The following is a 23138-nucleotide window of genomic DNA, read 5'->3' as shown; positions in this document are numbered from 1 at the left end:
GACACTACTAGCGCATCGCTAACTAGCGAGCGATCACGTTGGCTACATATGTTACTGTGCAATTTATATCTACCAACTACCTAACCTTACAGTTGTATATAGAGAAACAAGCGGGTGTCATCTTGGGTTACCCTGCAGATATCTGCTGCCTCCTCTTCCAGGTATCTTACCATTACATACAGAAAGGCTACAAGGTGTTGTGTAATTTTGAGTTACCTTGCGGATGTCGGCGGCAGCCTCTTCATCCAGGTTGTTGATGAGCTCACCCAGCTCCAGGCACTGGGAGGTCAGCAAGTTCTGCCAGCAGTGGAGATGCTGGGACGGCTTCACCTCCACCCTGTCCTCCTCTAGACCCCCCCGGGACAGGGACGACAGCTCCTTCTGACGCTGCTTGTGGCCCTGGAGCTGGACATAGACACACACCAAAGTCGTTTTCATTTGGGCACACATTGGAAAAGATTCTGTTCCCTGTTTCAGTCCATTCTCTTACGTGAGGTGCCTCATGAACATGACCCAAGACTGAACCCCAAAGTCCCTCCCTACCCCTTTGTCACACCCTGGCTCTGGGACTCATTATGTTGAGCCAGGGTGTGTTCATTTCTATGTGTGTATTTCTGTGTTGGTGTTCATTCTAGTTTGTTGTATTCTATGTTTGCCTGAGTGACTCCCAATCAGAGGCAACGAGTGTCAGCTGTTGGCTGGTTGTCTCTGATTGGGAGCCATATTTAACTGTATGTTTTCCCTTTGTGGTTGTGGGTTTTTGTTCCGTGTTCGGTCATTGATACCGTGGACGTCACGAGTCGTGTTTTGTTTTGTATTTTGATGCTTTAACTAATTAAAGTATGTTTGTTCATCACGCTGCGCCTTGGTCTACTCCTTACCTCGATCGTGACACCCTTAGTCCCTCCCTACCCCTTAGTCCCTCCCTACCCCTTAGTCCCTCCCTACCCCTTAGTCCCTCCCTACCCCTTAGTCCCTCCCTACCCCTTAGTCCCCCCCTACCCCTTAGTCCCTCCCTATCCCCCTAGTCCCTCCCTATCCCCCTAGTCCCTCCCTACTCCCTAGTCCCTCCCTATCCCCCTAGTCCCTCCCTACCCCTTAGTCCCTCCCTATCCCCCTAGTCCCTCCCTACCCCTTAGTCCCTCCCTATCCCCCTAGTCCCTCCCTATCCCCCTAGTCCCCCTACCCCCTTAGTCTCTCCCTACCCCTTAGTCCCTCCCTATCACCGTAGTCCCCCCTACCCCTTAGTCCCTCCCTACCCCTTAGTCCCCCCTACCCCTTAGTCCCTCCCTATCCCCCCTAGTCCCTCCCCTACCCCTTAGTCCCTCCCCTATCCCCCCTAGTCCCTCCCTACCCCCTTAGTCCCTTCCTATCCCCCCTAGTCCCTCCCTACCCCTTAGTCCCCCCTACCCCTTAGTCCTCCCCTACCCCTTAGTCCCTCCCTACCCCTTAGTCCCCCTACCCCTTAGTCCCTCCCTACGCCTTGGTCCCCCCTACCCCTTAGTCCCTCCCTACCCCTTAGTCCCTCCCTACTCCTTAGTCCCCCCTACTCCTTAGTCCCTCCCTACCCCTTAGTCCCCCTACCCCTTAGTCCCCCCTACCCCCTTAGTCCCTCCCTATCCCCCTAGTCCCTCCCTATCCCCCTAGTCCCTCCCTACTCCTTAGTCCCTCCCTATCCCCCTAGTCCCTCCCTACCCCTTAGTCCCTCCCTATCCCCCCTAGTCCCTCCCTATCCCTTAGTCCCCCCTACCCCTTAGTCCCCCCTACCCCTTAGTCCCCCCTACCCCTTAGTCCCTCCCTATCCCCCTAGTCCCTCCCTACCCCTTAGTCCCTCCCTACCCCCTAGTCCCTCCCTACTCCTTAGTCCCTCCCTACCCCTTAGTCCCCCCCTACCCCTTAGTCCCTCCCTACCCCTTAGTCCCTCCCTACTCCTTAGTCCCCCCTACCCCTTAGTCCCTCCCTACCCCTTAGTCCCTCCCTACCCCTTAGTCCCTCCCCTACCCCTTAGTCCCTCCCTATCCCCCTAGTCCCCCCCTACCCCTTAGTCCCTCCCTACCCCCTAGTCCCTCCCTACTCCTTAGTCCCTCCCTACCCCTTAGTCCCCCCTACCCCTTAGTCCCCCCTACCCCTTAGTCCCTCCCTACTCCTTAGTCCCCCCACCCCTTAGTCCCCCCCTACCCCCTTAGTCCCTCCCTATCCCCCTAGTCCCTCCCTATCCCCCTAGTCCCTCCCTACCCCATAGTCCCTCCCTACTCCTTAGTCCCCCCCTACCCCTTAGTCCCTCCCTATCCCCCTAGTCCCTCCCTACCCCTTAGTCCCTCCCTATCCCCCTAGTCCCTCCCTACCCCTTAGTCCCTCCCTACTCCTTAGTCCCCCCCTACCCCTTAGTCCCTCCCTACTTTATAGGCTTGTCGCCTGAGGGCAAAACTGTACCTTGGTCCCAGATATAGCAGAAACAGATCTGGGACCCGGCTAGCAACACTGTGCAATTACACTTAATCGACGCACTTTCAATCATCTCACCATGTCAGAGATGAGGTCTCTCCTCTTCTTGACCAGGCCACAGTGCATGGCCCTCCTCTCCCGGTTGAGAGCCTCGTCAAGCCCCTGCTTCACCAGCACCAGCTGCTTCTGGGCCTTGTCTAGCAGCAGCTCCACCTGCTCCCCAGACACATCGCTCCCCCTGGTGGAGCACAGGAGAGGGTGCATTGTCGGAATCTAGGCTACATCTAGAAATAAAGATTTAGGGATACAGCTAACTACACATCTAGAGGCCTGCAGAATTTTCCGAACCCCTTAGTAGCCTACAAATGCTTTAGGAGAGGTAGGTAGAAGACAACAGGTGCTATAAAATCTGACATACAATATAAGACATGTATAGGGTCATAGCATAAACCAACCTCCTGTGTTGGTTGAAGCAGCTCTCTATCTGGCTAGAGGTCTTGGAGAAGGTCTCAGAGATGAGGCCCTTCAGGCTGTGGAGGCTGTGCACCAGGAACCTCCTCTGGGCATGGCGCTCTCCCAGCATGCAACGCTGGTTGGCCAGGACCACGTCCAGCACCTCCTCCAGTTGATTCTGGAGAGATAAGATTAATTGAGATGAGAGAAGATGAGTTGAGAAGAGAAGAGATAAGATGAGATCGTAAGAGATGAGAATAAATTAGATGGGAAAGAATGAGATAAGATATGTGAAGAGATGAGAAGAGATGCCATGAAATGAGAAGAGATGCCATGAAATAAGAAGAGATGAGAAGAGACGCCATGAAATGAGAAGAGATGCCATGAAATGTGAAGAGATGAGAAGAGATGCCATGAAATGAGAAGAGACGCCATGAAATGAGAAGAGATGCGAAGAAATGAGAAGAGATGCCATGAAATTAGAAGAGATGAGAAGAGATGCCATAAAATGAGAAGACATACCATGAAATGAGAAGAGATGCCATGAAATGAGAAGAGATGCCATGAAATGTGAAGAGATAAGAGACGCCATGAAATGAGAAGAGATGCCATGAAATGTGAAGAGATAAGAGATGCCGTGAAATGAGAAGAGATGCCGTGAAATGAGAAGAGATGCCATGAAATGTGAAGAGATGAGAAGAGATGCCATAGAATGTGAAGAGATGAGAAGAGATGCCATGAAATGAGAAGAGATGCCATGAAATGAGAAGAGATGAGAAGAAATGCCATAAAATGAGAAGTGATTACACAAAATGAGAAGAGATGCCATGAAATGAGAAGAGATGTCATGAAATGAGAAGAGATGCCATGAAATGAGAAGAGATGCAATTAAATGAGAAGAAGATGCCATGAAATGTGAAGAGATAAGAAGAGACGCCATGAAATGAGAAGAGATGCCATGAAATGAGAAGAGATACCATGAAATGAGAAGAGATGCCATGAAATGGGAAGAGATGCCATGAAATGAGAAGAGATGCCATGAAATTTAAAGAGATGAGAAGAGATGCCATTAAATGAGAAGAGATCCCATGAAATGAGAAGAGATGCCATGAAATGTGAAGAGATGAGAGATGCCGTGAAATAAGAAGAGATGCCGTGAAAAAGAGAAGAGATGTCATGAAATGTGAAGAGATGAGAAGAGATGCCATGAAATGTGAAGAGATGAGAAGAGATGCCATAAAATGAGAAGTGATTACACAAAATGAGAAGAGATGCCATGAAATGAGAAGAGATGCCATGAAATGAGAAGAGATGCAATTAAATGAGAAGAGATGCCATGAAATGAGAAGAGATAAGAAGAGACGCCATGAAATGAGAAGAGATGCCATGAAATGAGAAGATATGCCATGAAATGGGAAGAGATGAGAAGAGTTGTCATAAAATGAGAAGACATACCATGAAATGAGAAGAGATGCCATGAAATGAGAAGAGATGCTATGAAATGTGAAGAGATAAGAGATGCCGTGAAATGAGAAGAGATGCCGTGAAATGAGAAGAGATGCCATGAAATGTGAAGAGATGAGAAGAGATGCCATGAAATGTGAAGAGATAAGAGATGCCATGAAATGAGAAGAGATGCCATGAAATGAGAAGATATGCCATGAAATGAGAAGAGATAAGAAGATACGCCATGAAATGAGAAGAGATGCCATGAAATGAGAAGAGATGCCATGAAATGGGAAGAGATGCCATGAAATGAGAAGAGATGCCGTGAAATGAGAAGAGATGCCATGAAATGTGAAGAGATAGAAGAGATGCCATGAAATGTGAAGAGATGAGAAGAGATGCCATAAAATGAGAAGTGATTACACAAAATGAGAAGAGATGCCATGAAATGAGAAGGAGATGTCATGAAATGAGAAGAGATGCAATTAAATGAGAAGAGATGCCATGAAATGAGAAGAGATGCCATGAAATGTGAAGAGATAAGAAGAGACGCCATGAAATGAGAAAACATGCCATGAAATGAGAAGAGATGCCATGAAATGAGAAGAGATGCCATGAAATGAGAAGAGATGTCATGAAATTTGAAGAGATGCCATGAAATGTGAAGAGATGAGAAGAGATGCCATAAAATGAGAAGAGATGCCATGAAATGAGAAGAGATGCCATGAACTGAGAAGAGATGCCATGAAATGAGAAGAGATGCCATGAAATGTAAAGAGATGAGAAGAGATGGAATAAAATGAGAAGAGATGCCATAAAATGAGAAGAGATGCCATGAAATGAGAAGAGATGCCATGAAATGTGAAGAGATAAGAGATGCCATGAAATGGGAAGAGATGCCATGAAATGAGAAGAGATGCCATGAAATGTAAAGAGATGAGAAGAGATGCAATAAAATGAGAAAACATGCCATGAAATGAGAAGAGATGCCATGAAATGAGAAGAGATGCCATGAAATGTGAAGAGATAAGAAGAGACGCCATGAAATGAGAAGAGATGTCATGAAATGAGAAGAGATGCCATGAAATGGGAAGAGATGCCATGAAATGAGAAGAGATTCCATGAAATGTAAAGAGATGAGAGATGCCGTGAAATGAGAAGAGATGCCATTAAATGAGAAGAGATGCCATGAAATGAGAAGAGATGCCATGAAATGTGAAGAGATGAGAGATGCCGTGAAATGAGAAGAGATGCCGTGAAATGAGAAGAGATGCCATAAAATGTGAAGAGATGAGAAGAGATGCCATGAAATGTGAAGAGATGAGAAGAGATGCCATAAAATGAGAAGTGATTACACAAAATGAGAAGAGATGCCATGAAATGAGAAGAGATGCCATGAAATGAGAAGAGATGCCATGAAATGAGAAGAGATGCAATTAAATGAGAAGAGATGCCATGAAATGTGAAGAGATAAGAAGAGACGCCATGAAATGAGAAGAGATGCCATGAAATGAGAAGAGATGCCATGAAATGGGAAGAGATGAGAAGAGATGCCATAAAATGAGAAGACATACCATGAAATGAGAAGAGATGCCATGAAATGAGAAGAGATGCCATGAAATGTGAAGAGATAAGAAGAGACGCCATGAAATGAGAAGAGATGCCATGAAATGTGAAGAGATAAGAGATGCCGTGAAATGAGAAGAGATGCCGTGAAATGAGAAGAGATTCCATGAAATGAGAAGAGATGCAATTAAATGAGAAGAGATGCCATGAAATGTGAAGAGATAAGAAGAGACGCCATGAAATGAGAAGAGATGCCATGAAATGAGAAGAGATGCCATGAAATGGGAAGAGATGAGAGACGCCGTGAAATGAGAATAGATGCCGTGAAATGAGAAGAGATACCATAAAATGTGAAGAGATGAGAAGAGATGCCATGAAATGTGAAGAGATGAGAAGAGATGCCAAAAATGAGAAGTGATTACACAAAATGAGAAGAGATGCCATGAAATGAGAAGAGATGCCATGAAATGAGAAGAGATGCCATGAAATTAGAAGAGATGCAATTAAATGAGAAGAGATGCCATGAAATGAGAAGAGATGCCATGAAATGTGAAGAGATAAGAAGAGACGCCATGAAATGAGAAGAGATGCCATGAAATGTGAAGAGATAAGAAGAGACGCCATGAAATGAGAAGAGATAAGAAGAGACGCCATGAAATGAGAAGAGATGCCATGAAATGTGAAGAGATAAGAGATGCCATGAAATGAGAAGAGATGCCGTGAAATGAGAAGAGATGCCATGTAATGTGAAGAGATGAGATGCCATACAATGTGAAGAGTTGAGAAGAGATGCCATGAAATGAGAAGAGATGAGAAGAGATGCCATAAAAGTAGAAGTGATTACACAAAATGAGAAGAGATGCCATGAAATGAGAAGAGATGCCATGAAATGAGAAGAGATGCCATGAAATGAGAAGAGATGCAATTAAATGAGAAGAGATGCCATGAAATGAGAAGAGATGCTATGAAATGTAAAGAGATGAGAAGAGATGCCATTAAATGAGAAGAGATGCCATGAAATGAGAAGAGATGCCATGAAATGTGAAGAGATTAGAGATGCCGTGAAATGAGAAGAGATGCCGTGAAATGAGAAGAGATACCATGAAAAGTTAAGAGATGAGAAGAGATGCCATGAAATGTGAAGAGATGAGAAGAGATGCCAAAAAAATAGAAGTGATTACACAAAATGAGAAGAGATGCCATGAAATGAGAAGAGATGCCATGAAATGAGAAGAGATGCCATGAAATGAGAAGATATGCAATTAAATGAGAAGAGATGCCATGAAATGAGAAGAGATGCCATGAAATGTGAAGAGATAAGAAGAGACGCCATGAAATGAGAAGAGATGCCATGAATTGAGAAGAGATGCCATGAAATGGGAAGAGATGCCATGAAATGAGAAGAGATGCCATGAAATGTAAAGAGATGAGAAGAGATGCCATAAAATGAGAAGAGATGCCATGAAATGAGAAGAGATGCCATGAAATGTAAAGAGATGAGAAGAGATGCCATAAAATGAGAAAACATGCCATGAAATGTAAAGAGATGCCATGAAATGAGAAGAGATGCCATGAAATGAGAAGAGATGCCATAAAATGAGAAAACATGCCATGAAATGTAAAGAGATGCCATGAAATGAGAAGAGATGCCATGAAATGAGAAGAGATGAGAAGAGATGCCATAAAATGAGAAGTGATTACACAAAATGAGAAGAGATGCCATGAAATGAGAAGAGATGTCATGAAATGAGAAGAGATGCCATGAAATGAGAAGAGATGCAATTAAATGAGAAGAGATGCCATGAAATGTGAAGAGATAAGAAGAGACGCCATGAAATGAGAAGAGATGCCATGAAATGAGAAGAGATGCCATGAAATGAGAAGAGATGCCATGAAATGGGAAGAGATGCCATGAAATGAGAAGAGATGCCATGAAATGTAAAGAGATGAGAAGAGATGCCATTAAATGAGAAGAGATCCCATGAAATGAGAAGAGATGCCATGAAATGTGAAGAGATGAGAGATGCCGTGAAATAAGAAGAGATGCCGTGAAAAAGAGAAGAGATGTCATGAAATGTGAAGAGATGAGAAGAGATGCCATGAAATGTGAAGAGATGAGAAGAGATGCCATAAAATGAGAAGTGATTACACAAAATGAGAAGAGATGCCATGAAATGAGAAGAGATGCCATGAAATGAGAAGAGATGCAATTAAATGAGAAGAGATGCCATGAAATGAGAAGAGATAAGAAGAGACGCCATGAAATGAGAAGAGATGCCATGAAATGAGAAGATATGCCATGAAATGGGAAGAGATGAGAAGAGATGTCATAAAATGAGAAGACATACCATGAAATGAGAAGAGATGCCATGAAATGAGAAGAGATGCCATGAAATGTGAAGAGATAAGAAGAGACGCCATGAAATGAGAATAGATGCCATGAAATGTGAAGAGATAAGAGATGCCGTGAAATGAGAAGAGATGCCGTGAAATGAGAAGAAATGTCATGAAATGTGAAGAGATGAGAAGAGATGCCATGAAATGTGAAGAGATGAGAAGAGATGCCATAAAATGAGAAGTGATTACACAAAATGAGAAGAGATGCCATGAAATGAGAAGAGATGCCATGAAATGAGAAGAGATGCAATTAAATGAGAAGAGATGCCATGAAATGAGAAGAGATAAGAAGAGACGCCATGAAATGAGAAGAGATGCCATGAAATGAGAAGATATGCCATGAAATGGGAAGAGATGAGAAGACATGTCATAAAATGAGAAGACATACCATGAAATGAGAAGAGATGCCATGAAATGAGAAGAGATGCTATGAAATGTGAAGAGATAAGAGATGCCGTGAAATGAGAAGAGATGCCGTGAAATGAGAAGAGATGCCATGAAATGTGAAGAGATGAGAAGAGATGCCATGAAATGTGAAGAGATAAGAGATGCCATGAAATGAGAAGAGATAACATGAAATGAGAAGATATGCCATGAAATGAGAAGAGATAAGAAGATACGCCATGAAATGAGAAGAGATGCCATGAAATGAGAAGAGATGCCATGAAATGGGAAGAGATGCCATGAAATGAGAAGAGATGCCATGAAATGTGAAGAGATGAGAGATGCCGTGAAATGAGAAGAGATGCCGTGAAATGAGAAGAGATGCCATGAAATGTGAAGAGATAGAAGAGATGCCATGAAATGTGAAGAGATGAGAAGAGATGCCATAAAATGAGAAGTGATTACACAAAATGAGAAGAGATGCCATGAAATGAGAAGGAGATGTCATGAAATAAGAAGAGATGCAATTAAATGAGAAGAGATGCCATGAAATGAGAAGAGATGCCATGAAATGTGAAGAGATAAGAAGAGACGCCATGAAATGAGAAAACATGCCATGAAATGAGAAGAGATGCCATGAAATGAGAAGAGATGCCATGAAATGAGAAGAGATGTCATGAAATTTGAAGAGATGCCATGAAATGTGAAGAGATGAGAAGAGATGCCATAAAATGAGAAGAGATGCCATGAAATGAGAAGAGATGCCATGAACTGAGAAGAGATGCCATGAAATGAGAAGAGATGCCATGAAATGTAAAGAGATGAGAAGAGATGGAATAAAATGAGAAGAGATGCCATAAAATGAGAAGAGATGCCATGAAATGAGAAGAGATGCCATGAAATGTGAAGAGATAAGAGATGCCATGAAATGGGAAGAGATGCCATGAAATGAGAAGAGATGCCATGAAATGTAAAGAGATGAGAAGAGATGCAATAAAATGAGAAAACATGCCATGAAATGAGAAGAGATGCCATGAAATGAGAAGAGATGCCATGAAATGTGAAGAGATAAGAAGAGACGCCATGAAATGAGAAGAGATGTCATGAAATGAGAAGAGATGCCATGAAATGGGAAGAGATGCCATGAAATGAGAAGAGATTCCATGAAATGTAAAGAGATGAGAGATGCCGTGAAATGAGAAGAGATGCCATTAAATGAGAAGAGATGCCATGAAATGAGAAGAGATGCCATGAAATGTGAAGAGATGAGAGATGCCGTGAAATGAGAAGAGATGCCGTGAAATGAGAAGAGATGCCATAAAATGTGAAGAGATGAGAAGAGATGCCATGAAATGTGAAGAGATGAGAAGAGATGCCATAAAATGAGAAGTGATTACACAAAATGAGAAGAGATGCCATGAAATGAGAAGAGATGCCATGAAATGAGAAGAGATGCCATGAAATGAGAAGAGATGCTATTAAATGAGAAGAGATGCCATGAAATGTGAAGAGATAAGAAGAGACGCCATGAAATGAGAAGAGATGCCATGAAATGAGAAGAGATGCCATGAAATGGGAAGAGATGAGAAGAGATGCCATAAAATGAGAAGACATACCATGAAATGAGAAGAGATGCCATGAAATGAGAAGAGATGCCATGAAATGTGAAGAGATAAGAAGAGACGCCATGAAATGAGAAGAGATGCCATGAAATGTGAAGAGATAAGAGATGCCGTGAAATGAGAAGAGATGCCGTGAAATGAGAAGAGATGCCATGAAATGAGAAGAGATGCAATTAAATGAGAAGAGATGCCATGAAATGTGAAGAGATAAGAAGAGACGCCATGAAATGAGAAGAGATGCCATGAAATGAGAAGAGATGCCATGAAATGGGAAGAGATGAGAGATGCCGTGAAATGAGAATAGATGCCGTGAAATGAGAAGAGATACCATAAAATGTGAAGAGATGAGAAGAGATGCCATGAAATGTGAAGAGATGAGAAGAGATGCCAAAAAATGAGAAGTGATTACACAAAATGAGAAGAGATGCCATGAAATGAGAAGAGATGCCATGAAATGAGAAGAGATGCCATGAAATTAGAAGAGATGCAATTAAATGAGAAGAGATGCCATGAAATGAGAAGAGATGCCATGAAATGTGAAGAGATAAGAAGAGACGCCATGAAATGAGAAGAGATGCCATGAAATGTGAAGAGATAAGAAGAGACGCCATGAAATGAGAAGAGATAAGAAGAGACGCCATGAAATGAGAAGAGATGCCATGAAATGTGAAGAGATAAGAGATGCCATGAAATGAGAAGAGATGCCGTGAAATGAGAAGAGATGCCATGTAATGTGAAGAGATGAGATGCCATACAATGTGAAGAGTTGAGAAGAGATGCCATGAAATGAGAAGAGATGAGAAGAGATGCCATAAAAGTAGAAGTGATTACACAAAATGAGAAGAGATGCCATGAAATGAGAAGAGATGCCATGAAATGAGAAGAGATGCCATGAAATGAGAAGAGATGCAATTAAATGAGAAGAGATGCCATGAAATGAGAAGAGATGCTATGAAATGTAAAGAGATGAGAAGAGATGCCATTAAATGAGAAGAGATGCCATGAAATGAGAAGAGATGCCATGAAATGTGAAGAGATTAGAGATGCCGTGAAATGAGAAGAGATGCCATGAAATGAGAAGATATGAAATTAAATGAGAAGAGATGCCATGAAATGAGAAGAGATGCCATGAAATGTGAAGAGATAAGAAGAGACGCCATGAAATGAGAAGAGATGCCATGAATTGAGAAGAGATGCCATGAAATGGGAAGAGATGCCATGAAATGAGAAGAGATGCCATTAAATGTAAAGACATGAGAAGAGATGCCATAAAATGAGAAAACATGCCATGAAATGTAAAGAGATGCCATGAAATGAGAAGAGATGCCATGAAATGAGAAGAGATGCCATGAAATGAGAAGAGATGCCATAAAATGAGAAAACATGCCATGAAATGTAAAGAGATGCCATGAAATGAGAAGAGATGCCATGAAATGAGAAGAGATGAGAAGAGATGCCATAAAATGAGAAGTGATTACACAAAATGAGAAGAGATGCCATGAAATGAGAAGAGATGTCATGAAATGAGAAGAGATGCCATGAAATGAGAAGAGATGCAATTAAATGAGAAGAGATGCCATGAAATGTGAAGAGATAAGAAGAGACGCCATGAAATGAGAAGAGATGCCATGAAATGAGAAGAGATGCCATGAAATGAGAAGAGATGCCATGAAATGGGAAGAGATGCCATGAAATGAGAAGAGATGCCATGAAATGTAAAGAGATGAGAAGAGATGCCATTAAATGAGAAGAGATCCCATGAAATGAGAAGAGATGCCATGAAATGTGAAGAGATGAGAGATGCCGTGAAATAAGAAGAGATGCCGTGAAAAAGAGAAGAGATGTCATGAAATGTGAAGAGATGAGAAGAGATGCCATGAAATGTGAAGAGATGAGAAGAGATGCCATAAAATGAGAAGTGATTACACAAAATGAGAAGAGATGCCATGAAATGAGAAGAGATGCCATGAAATGAGAAGAGATGCAATTAAATGAGAAGAGATGCCATGAAATGAGAAGAGATGCCATGAAATGAGAAGATATGCAATTAAATGAGAAGAGATGCCATGAAATGAGAAGAGATGCCATGAAATGTGAAGAGATAAGAAGAGACGCCATGAAATGAGAAGAGATGCCATGAATTGAGAAGAGATGCCATGAAATGGGAAGAGATGCCATGAAATGAGAAGAGATGCCATGAAATGTAAAGAGATGAGAAGAGATGCCATAAAATGAGAAAACATGCCATGAAATGTAAAGAGATGCCATGAAATGAGAAGAGATGCCATGAAATGAGAAGAGATGCCATAAAATGAGAAAACATGCCATGAAATGTAAAGAGATGCCATGAAATGAGAAGAGATGCCATGAAATGAGAAGAGATGAGAAGAGATGCCATAAAATGAGAAGTGATTACACAAAATGAGAAGAGATGCCATGAAATGAGAAGAGATGTCATGAAATGAGAAGAGATGCCATGAAATGAGAAGAGATGCAATTAAATGAGAAGAGATGCCATGAAATGTGAAGAGATAAGAAGAGACGCCATGAAATGAGAAGAGATGCCATGAAATGAGAAGAGATGCCATGAAATGAGAAGAGATGCCATGAAATGGGAAGAGATGCCATGAAATGAGAAGAGATGCCATGAAATGTAAAGAGATGAGAAGAGATGCCATTAAATGAGAAGAGATCCCATGAAATGAGAAGAGATGCCATGAAATGTGAAGAGATGAGAGATGCCGTGAAATAAGAAGAGATGCCGTGAAAAAAAGAAGAGATGTCATGAAATGTGAAGAGATGAGAAGAGATGCCATGAAATGTGAAGAGATGAGAAGAGATGCCATAAAATGAGAAGTAATTACACAAAATGAGAAGAGATGCCATGAAATGAGAAGAGATGCCATGAAATGAGAAGAGATGCAATTAAATGAGAAGAGATGCCATGAAATGAGAAGAGATAAGAAGAGACGCCATGAAATGAGAAGAGATGCCATGAAATGAGAAGATATGCCATGAAATGGGAAGAGATGAGAAGAGATGTCATAAAATGAGAAGACATACCATGAAATGAGAAGAGATGCCATGAAATGAGAAGAGATGCCATGAAATGTGAAGAGATAAGAAGAGACGCCATGAAATGAGAAGAGATGCCATGAAATGTGAAGAGATAAGAGATGCCGTGAAATGAGAAGAGATGCCGTGAAATGAGAAGAGATGCCATGAAATGTGAAGAGATGAGAAGAGATGCCATGAAATGTGAAGAGATAAGAGATGCCATGAAATGAGAAGAGATGCCATGAAATGAGAAGATATGCCATGAAATGAGAAGAGATAAGAAGATACGCCATGAAATGAGAAGAGATGCCATGAAATGAGAAGAGATGCCATGAAATGGGAAGAGATGCCATGAAATGAGAAGAGATGCCATGAAATGTGAAGAGATGAGAGATGCCGTGAAATGAGAAGAGATGCCGTGAAATGAGAAGAGATGCCATGAAATGTGAAGAGATGAGAAGAGATGCCATGAAATGTGAAGAGATGAGAAGAGATGCAATAAAATGAGAAGTGATTACACAAAATGAGAAGAGATGCCATGAAATGAGAAGGAGATGTCATGAAATGAGAAGAGATGCAATTAAATGAGAAGAGATGCCATGAAATGAGAAGAGATGCCATGAAATGTGAAGAGATAAGAAGAGACGCCATGAAATGAGAAAACATGCCATGAAATGAGAAGAGATGCCATGAAATGAGAAGAGATGCCATTAAATGAGAAGAGATGTCATGAAATTTGAAGAGATGCCATGAAATGTGAAGAGATGAGAAGAGATGCCATAAAATGAGAAGAGATGCCATGAAATGAGAAGAGATGCCATGAACTGAGAAGAGATGCCATGAAATGAGAAGAGATGCCATGAAATGTGAAGAGATGAGAAGAGATGGAATAAAATGAGAAGAGATGCCATAAAATGAGAAGAGATGCCATGAAATGAGAAGAGATGCCATGAAATGTGAAGAGATAAGAGATGCCATGAAATGGGAAGAGATGCCATGAAATGAGAAGAGATGCCATGAAATGTAAAGAGATGAGAAGAGATGCAATAAAATGAGAAAGCATGCCATGAAATGAGAAGAGATGCCATGACATGAGAAGAGATGCCATGAAATGAGAAGAGATGCCATGAAATGTGAAGAGATAAGAAGAGACGCCATGAAATGAGAAGAGATGTCATGAAATGAGAAGAGATGCCATGAAATGGGAAGAGATGCCATGAAATGAGAAGAGATTCCATGAAATGTAAAGAGATGAGAGATGCCGTGAAATGAGAAGAGATGCCATTAAATGAGAAGAGATGCCATGAAATGAGAAGAGATGCCATGAAATGTGAAGAGATAAGAAGAGACGCCATGAAATGAGAAAATATGCCATGAAATGAGAAGAGATGCCATGAAATGAGAAGAGATGCCATGAAATGAGAAGAGATGCCATGAAATGAGAAGAGATGTCATGAAATTTGAAGAGATGCCATGAAATGTGAAGAGATGAGAAGAGATGCCATAAAATGAGAAGAGATCTATGAAATGAGAAGAGATGCCATGAACTGAGAAGAGATGCCATGAAATGAGAAGAGATGCCATGAAATGTGAAGAGATGAGAAGAGATGGAATAAAATGAGAAGAGATGCCATAAAATGAGAAGAGATGCCATGAAATGAGAAGAGATGCCATGAAATGTGAAGAGATAAGAGATGCCATGAAATGGGAAGAGATGCCATGAAATGAGAAGAGATGCCATGAAATGTAAAGAGATGAGAAGAGATGCAATAAAATGAGAAAGCATGCCATGAAATGAGAAGAGATGCCATGACATGAGAAGAGATGCCATGAAATGAGAAGAGATGCCATGAAATGTGAAGAGATAAGAAGAGACGCCATGAAATGAGAAGAGATGTCATGAAATGAGAAGAGATGCCATGAAATGGGAAGAGATGCCATGAAATGAGAAGAGATTCCATGAAATGTAAAGAGATGAGAGATGCCGTGAAATGAGAAGAGATGCCATTAAATGAGAAGAGATGCCATGAAATGAGAAGAGATGCCATGAAATGTGAAGAGATGAGAGATGCCGTGAAATGAGAAGAGATGCCGTGAAATGAGAAGAGATGCCATAAAATGTGAAGAGATGAGAAGAGATGTCATGAAATGTGAAGAGATGAGAAGAGATGCCATAAAATGAGAAGTGATTACACAAAATGAGAAGAGATGCCATGAAATGAGAAGAGATGCCATGAAATGAGAAGAGATGCCATGAAATGAGAAGAGATGCCATGAAATGAGAAGAGATGCCATGAAATGGGAAGAGATGAGAAGAGATGCCATAAAATGAGAAGACATACCATGAAATGAGAAGAGATGCCATGAAATGTGAAGAGATAAGAAGAGACGCCATGAAATGAGAAGATATGCCATGAAATGTGAAGAGATAAGAGATGCCGTGAAATGAGAAGAGATGCCGTGAAATGAGAAGAGATGCCATGAAATGAGAAGAGATGCAATTAAATGAGAAGAGATGCCATGAAATGTGAAGAGATAAGAAGAGACGCCATGAAATGAGAAGAGATGCCATGAAATGAGAAGAGATGCCATGAAATGGGAAGAGATGAGAGATGCCGTGAAATGAGAATAGATGCCGTGAAATGAGAAGAGATACCATAAAATGTGAAGAGATGAGAAGAGATGCCATGAAATGTGAAGAGATGAGAAGAGATGCCAAAAAATGAGAAGTGATTACACAAAATGAGAAGAGATGCCATGAAATGAGAAGAGATGCCATGAAATGAGAAGAGATGCCATGAAATTAGAAGAGATGCAATTAAATGAGAAGAGATGCCATGAAATGAGAAGAGATGCCATGAAATGTGAAGAGATAAGAAGAGACGCCATGAAATGAGAAGAGATGCCATGAAATGTGAAGAGATAAGAAGAGACGCCATGAAATGAGAAGAGATAAGAAGAGACGCCATGAAATGAGAAGAGATGCCATGAAATGTGAAGAGATAAGAGATGCCATGAAATGAGAAGAGATGCCGTGAAATGAGAAGAGATGCCATGAAATGAGAAGAGATGCCATGAAATGAGAAGATATGCAATTAAATGAGAAGAGATGCCATGAAATGAGAAGAGATGCCATGAAATGTGAAGAGATAAGAAGAGACGCCATGAAATGAGAAGAGATGCCATGAATTGAGAAGAGATGCCATGAAATGGGAAGAGATGCCATGAAATAAGAAGAGATGCCATGAAATGTAAAGAGATGAGAAGAGATGCCATAAAATGAGAAAACATGCCATGAAATGTAAAGAGATGCCATGAAATGAGAAGAGATGCCATGAAATGAGAAGAGATGCCATAAAATGAGAAAACATGCCATGAAATGTAAAGAGATGCCATGAAATGAGAAGAGATGCCATGAAATGAGAAGAGATGAGAAGAGATGCCATAAAATGAGAAGTGATTACACAAAATGAGAAGAGATGCCATGAAATGAGAAGAGATGTCATGAAATGAGAAGAGATGCCATGAAATGTGAAGAGATAAGAAGAGACGCCATGAAATGAGAAGAGATGCCATGAAATGAGAAGAGATGCCATGAAATGAGAAGAGATGCCATGAAATGGGAAGAGATGCCATGAAATGAGAAGAGATGCCATGAAATGAGAAGAGATGCCATGAAATGGGACGAGATGAGAGATGCCGTGAAATGAGAATAGATGCCGTGAAATGAGAAGAGATACCATAAAATGTGAAGAGATGAGAAGAGATGCCATGAAATGTGAAGAGATGAGAAGAGATGCCAAAAAATGAGAAGTGATTACACAAAATGAGAAGAGATGCCATGAAATGAGAAGAGATGCCATGAAATGAGAAGAGATGCCATGAAATTAGAAGAGATGCAATTAAATGAGAAGAGATGCCATGAAATGAGAAGAGATGCCATGAAATGTGAAGAGATAAGAAGAGACGCCATGAAATGAGAAGAGATGCCATGAAATGTGAAGAGATAAGAAGAGACGCCATGAAATGAGAAGAGATAAGAAGAGACGCCATGAAATGAGAAGAGATGCCATGAAATGTGAAGAGATAAGAGATGCCATGAAATGAGAAGAGATGCCGTGAAATGAGAAGAGATGCCATGTAATGTGAAGAGATGAGATGCCATACAATGTGAAGAGTTGAGAAGAGATGCCATGAAATGAGAAGAGATGAGAAGAGATGCCATAAAAGTAGAAGTGATTACACAAAATGAGAAGAGATGCCATGAAATGAGAAGAGATGCCATGAAATGAGAAGAGATGCCATGAAATGAGAAGAGATGCTATGAAATGTAAAGAGATGAGAAGAGATGCCATTAAATGAGAAGAGATGCCATGAAATGAGAAGAGATGCCATGAAATGTGAAGAGATGAGAGATGCCGTGAAATGAGAAGAGATGCCGTGAAATGAGAAGAGATACCATGAAAAGTTAAGAGAAGAGAAGAGATGCCATGAAATGTGAAGAGATGAGAAGAGATGCCAAAAAAATAGAAGTGATTACACAAAATGAGAAGAGATGCCATGAAATGAGAAGAGATGCCATGAAATGAGAAGAGATGCCATGAAATGAGAAGATATGCAATTAAATGAGAAGAGATGCCATGAAATGAGAAGAGATGCCATGAAATGTGAAGAGATAAGAAGAGACGCCATGAAATGAGAAGAGATGCCATGAATTGAGAAGAGATGCCATGAAATGGGAAGAGATGCCATGAAATGAGAAGAGATGCCATGAAATGTAAAGAGATGAGAAGAGATGCCATAAAATGAGAAAACATGCCATGAAATGTAAAGAGATGCCATGAAATGAGAAGAGATGCCATGAAATGAGAAGAGATGCCATAAAATGAGAAAACATGCCATGAAATGTAAAGAGATGCCATGAAATGAGAAGAGATGCCATGAAATGAGAAGAGATGAGAAGAGATGCCATAAAATGAGAAGTGATTACACAAAATGAGAAGAGATGCCATGAAATGAGAAGAGATGTCATGAAATGAGAAGAGATGCCATGAAATGAGAAGAGATGCAATTAAATGAGAAGAGATGCCATGAAATGTGAAGAGATAAGAAGAGACGCCATGAAATGAGAAGAGATGCCATGAAATGAGAAGAGATGCCATGAAATGAGAAGAGATGCCATGAAATGGGAAGAGATGCCATGAAATGAGAAGAGATGCCATGAAATGTAAAGAGATGAGAAGAGATGCCATTAAATGAGAAGAGATCCCATGAAATGAGAAGAGATGCCATGAAATGTGAAGAGATGAGAGATGCCGTGAAATAAGAAGAGATGCCGTGAAAAAGAGAAGAGATGTCATGAAATGTGAAGAGATGAGAAGAGATGCCATGAAATGTGAAGAGATGAGAAGAGATGCCATAAAATGAGAAGTGATTACACAAAATGAGAAGAGATGCCATGAAATGAGAAGAGATGCCATGAAATGAGAAGAGATGCAATTAAATGAGAAGAGATGCCATGAAATGAGAAGAGATATGAAGAGACGCCATGAAATGAGAAGAGATGCCATGAAATGAGAAGATATGCCATGAAATGGGAAGAGATGAGAAGAGATGTCATAAAATGAGAAGACATACCATGAAATGAGAAGAGATGCCATGAAATGAGAAGAGATGCCATGAAATGTGAAGAGATAAGAAGAGACGCCATGAAATGAGAAGAGATGCCATGAAATGTGAAGAGATAAGAGATGCCGTGAAATAAGAAGAGATGCCGTGAAATGAGAAGAGATGCCATGAAATGTGAAGAGATGAGAAGAGATGCCATGAAATGTGAAGAGATAAGAGATGCCATGAAATGAGAAGAGATGCCATGAAATGAGAAGATATGCCATGAAATGAGAAGAGATAAGAAGATACGCCATGAAATGAGAAGAGATGCCATGAAATGAGAAGAGATGCCATGAAATGGGAAGAGATGCCATGAAATGAGAAGAGATGCCATGAAATGTGAAGAGATGAGAGATGACGTGAAATGAGAAGAGATGCCATGAAATGAGAAGAGATGCCATGAAATGTGAAGAGATGAGAAGAGATGCCATGAAATGTGAAGAGATGAGAAGAGATGCCATAAAATGAGAAGTGATTACACAAAATGAGAAGAGATGCCATGAAATGAGAAGGAGATGTCATGAAATGAGAAGAGATGCAATTAAATGAGAAGAGATGCCATGAAATGAGAAGAGATGCCATGAAATGTGAAGAGATAAGAAGAGACGCCATGAAATGAGAAAACATGCCATGAAATGAGAAGAGATGCCATGAAATGAGAAGAGATGCCATGAAATGAGAAGAGATGTCATGAAATTTGAAGAGATGCCATGAAATGTGAAGAGATGAGAAGAGATGCCATGAAATGAGAAGAGATGCCATGAAATGTGAAGAGATGAGAAGAGATGGAATAAAATGAGAAGAGATGCCATAAAATGAGAAGAGATGCCATGAAATGTGAAGAGTTAAGAGATGCCATGAAATGGGAAGAGATGCCATGAAATGAGAATAGATGCCATGAAATGTAAAGAGATGAGAAGAGATGCAATAAAATGAGAAAGCATGCCATGAAATGAGAAGAGATGCCATGACATGAGAAGAGATGCCATGAAATGAGAAGAGATGCCATGAAATGTGAAGAGATAAGAAGAGACGCCATGAAATGAGAAGAGATGCCATGAAATGAGAAGAGATGCCATGAAATGGGAAGAGCTGCCATGAAATGAGAAGAGATTCCATGAAATGTAAAGAGAGGAGAGATGCCGTGAAATGAGAAGAGATGCCATTAAATGAGAAGAGATGCCATGAAATGAGAAGAGATGCCATGAAATGTGAAGAGATGAGAGATGCCGTGAAATGAGAAGAGATGCCGTGAAATGAGAAGAGATGCCATAAAATGTGAAGAGATGAGAAGAGATGCCATGAAATGTGAAGAGATGAGAAGAGATGCCATAAAATGAGAAGTGATTACACAAAATGAGAAGAGATGCCATGAAATGAGAAGAGATGCCATGAAATGAGAAGAGATGCCATGAAATGAGAAGAGATGCAATTAAATGAGAAGAGATGCCATGAAATGTGAAGAGATAAGAAGAGACGCCATGAAATGAGAAGAGATGCCATGAAATGAGAAGAGATGCCATGAAATGGGAAGAGATGAGAAGAGATGCCATAAAATGAGAAGACATACCATGAAATGAGAAGAGATGCCATGAAATGAGAAGAGATGCCATGAAATGTGAAGAGATAAGAAGAGACGCCATGAAATGAGAAGAGATGCCATGAAATGTGAAGAGATAAGAGATGCCGTGAAATGAGAAGAGATGCCGTGAAATGAGAAGAGATGCCATGAAATGAGAAGAGATGCAATTAAATGAGAAGAGATGCCATGAAATGTGAAGAGATAAGAAGAGACGCCATGAAATGAGAAGAGATGCCATGAAATGAGAAGAGATGCTATGAAATGGGAAGAGATGAGAGATGCCGTGAAATGAGAATAGATGCCGTGAAATGAGAAGAGATACCATAAAATGTGAAGAGATGAGAAGAGATGCCATGAAATGTGAAGAGATGAGAAGAGATGCCAAAAAATGAGAAGTGATTACACAAAATGAGAAGAGATGCCATGAAATGAGAAGAGATGCCATGAAATGAGAAGAGATGCCATGAAATGAAAAGAGATGCAATTAAATGAGAAGAGATGCCATGAAATGAGAAGAGATAAGAAGAGACGCCATGAAATGAGAAGAGATGCCATGAAATGAGAAGATATGCCATGAAATGGGAAGAGATGAGAAGAGATGTCATAAAATGAGAAGACATACCATGAAATGAGAAGAGATGCCATGAAATGAGAAGAGATGCCATGAAATGTGAAGAGATAAGAAGAGACGCCATGAAATGAGAAGAGATGCCATGAAATGTGAAGAGATAAGAGATGCCGTGAAATGAGAAGAGATGCCGTGAAATGAGAAGAGATGCCATGAAATGTGAAGAGATGAGAAGAGATGCCATGAAATGTGAAGAGATAAGAGATGCCATGAAATGAGAAGAGATGCCATGAAATGAGAAGATATGCCATGAAATGAGAAGAGATAAGAAGATACGCCATGAAATGAGAAGAGATGCCATGAAATGAGAAGAGATGCCATGAAATGGGAAGAGATGCCATGAAATGAGAAGAGATGCCATGAAATGTGAAGAGATGAGAGATGCCGTGAAATGAGAAGAGATGCCGTGAAATGAGAAGAGATGCCATGAAATGTGAAGAGATGAGAAGAGATGCCATGAAATGTGAAGAGATGAGAAGAGATGCCATAAAATGAGAAGTGATTACACAAAATGAGAAGAGATGCCATGAAATGAGAAGGAGATGTCATGAAATGAGAAGAGATGCAATTAAATGAGAAGAGATGCCATGAAATGAGAAGAGATGCCATGAAATGTGAAGAGATAAGAAGAGACGCCATGAAATGAGAAAACATGCCATGAAATGAGAAGAGATGCCATGAAATGAGAAGAGATGCCATGAAATGAGAAGAGATGTCATGAAATTTGAAGAGATGCCATGAAATGTGAAGAGATGAGAAGAGATGCCATAAAATGAGAAGAGATGCCATGAAATGAGAAGAGATGCCATGAACTGAGAAGAGATGCCATGAAATGAGAAGAGATGCCATGAAATGTGAAGAGATGAGAAGAGATGGAATAAAATGAGAAGAGATGCCATAAAATGAGAAGAGATGCCATGAAATGTGAAGAGATAAGAGATGCCATGAAATGGGAAGAGATGCCATGAAATGAGAAGAGATGCCATGAAATGTAAAGAGATGAGAAGAGATGCAATAAAATGAGAAAGCATGCCATGAAATGAGAAGAGATGCCATGACATGAGAAGAGATGCCATGAAATGAGAAGAGATGCCATGAAATGTGAAGAGATAAGAAGAGACGCCATGAAATGAGAAGAGATGCCATGAAATGAGAAGAGATGCCATGAAATGGGAAGAGATGCCATGAAATGAGAAGAGATTCCATGAAATGTAAAGAGATGAGAGATGCCGTGAAATGAGAAGAGATGCCATTAAATGAGAAGAGATGCCATGAAATGAGAAGAGATGCCATGAAATGTGAAGAGATGAGAGATGCCGTGAAATGAGAAGAGATGCCGTGAAATGAGAAGAGATGCCATAAAATGTGAAGAGATGAGAAGAGATGCCATGAAATGTGAAGAGATGAGAAGAGATGCCATAAAATGAGAAGTGATTACACAAAATGAGAAGAGATGCCATGAAATGAGAAGAGATGCCATGAAATGAGAAGAGATGCCATGAAATGAGAAGAGATGCAATTAAATGAGAAGAGATGCCATGAAATGTGAAGAGATAAGAAGAGACGCCATGAAATGAGAAGAGATGCCATGAAATGAGAAGAGATGCCATGAAATGGGAAGAGATGAGAAGAGATGCCATAAAATGAGAAGACATACCATGAAATGAGAAGAGATGCCATGAAATGAGAAGAGATGCCATGAAATGTGAAGAGATAAGAAGAGACGCCATGAAATGAGAAGAGATGCCATGAAATGTGAAGAGATAAGAGATGCCGTGAAATGAGAAGAGATGCCGTGAAATGAGAAGAGATGCCATGAAATGAGAAGAGATGCAATTAAATGAGAAGAGATGCCATGAAATGTGAAGAGATAAGAAGAGACGCCATG

General features: G+C 40.7%; 1 protein-coding gene across 2 annotated transcripts in view; it reads right to left on the bottom strand.

Moving 5' to 3' along the window:
- The window catches only part of LOC121578029 (limbin), a 65350-nt gene that overhangs the window by 26166 nt on the left and 16046 nt on the right, over positions 1–23138 (bottom strand). For both annotated transcript variants that reach the window (XM_041892080.2, XM_045223806.1), the window contains exons 12-14: positions 2901–3076; positions 2524–2683; positions 217–405 (exon numbers count right to left, since the gene is read on the bottom strand). In XM_041892080.2, the coding sequence (XP_041748014.2) occupies positions 217–405; positions 2524–2683; positions 2901–3076 (525 nt within the window). The remainder of the gene's footprint in view (positions 1–216; positions 406–2523; positions 2684–2900; positions 3077–23138) is intronic.

This window comes from Coregonus clupeaformis, chromosome 12, assembly GCF_020615455.1.
Source record: "Coregonus clupeaformis isolate EN_2021a chromosome 12, ASM2061545v1, whole genome shotgun sequence".
Taxonomy (NCBI): domain Eukaryota; kingdom Metazoa; phylum Chordata; class Actinopteri; order Salmoniformes; family Salmonidae; genus Coregonus; species Coregonus clupeaformis.
Note: the sequence above shows the minus strand (reverse complement) of the source record. Positions and strands in the feature narration are given on the sequence as shown.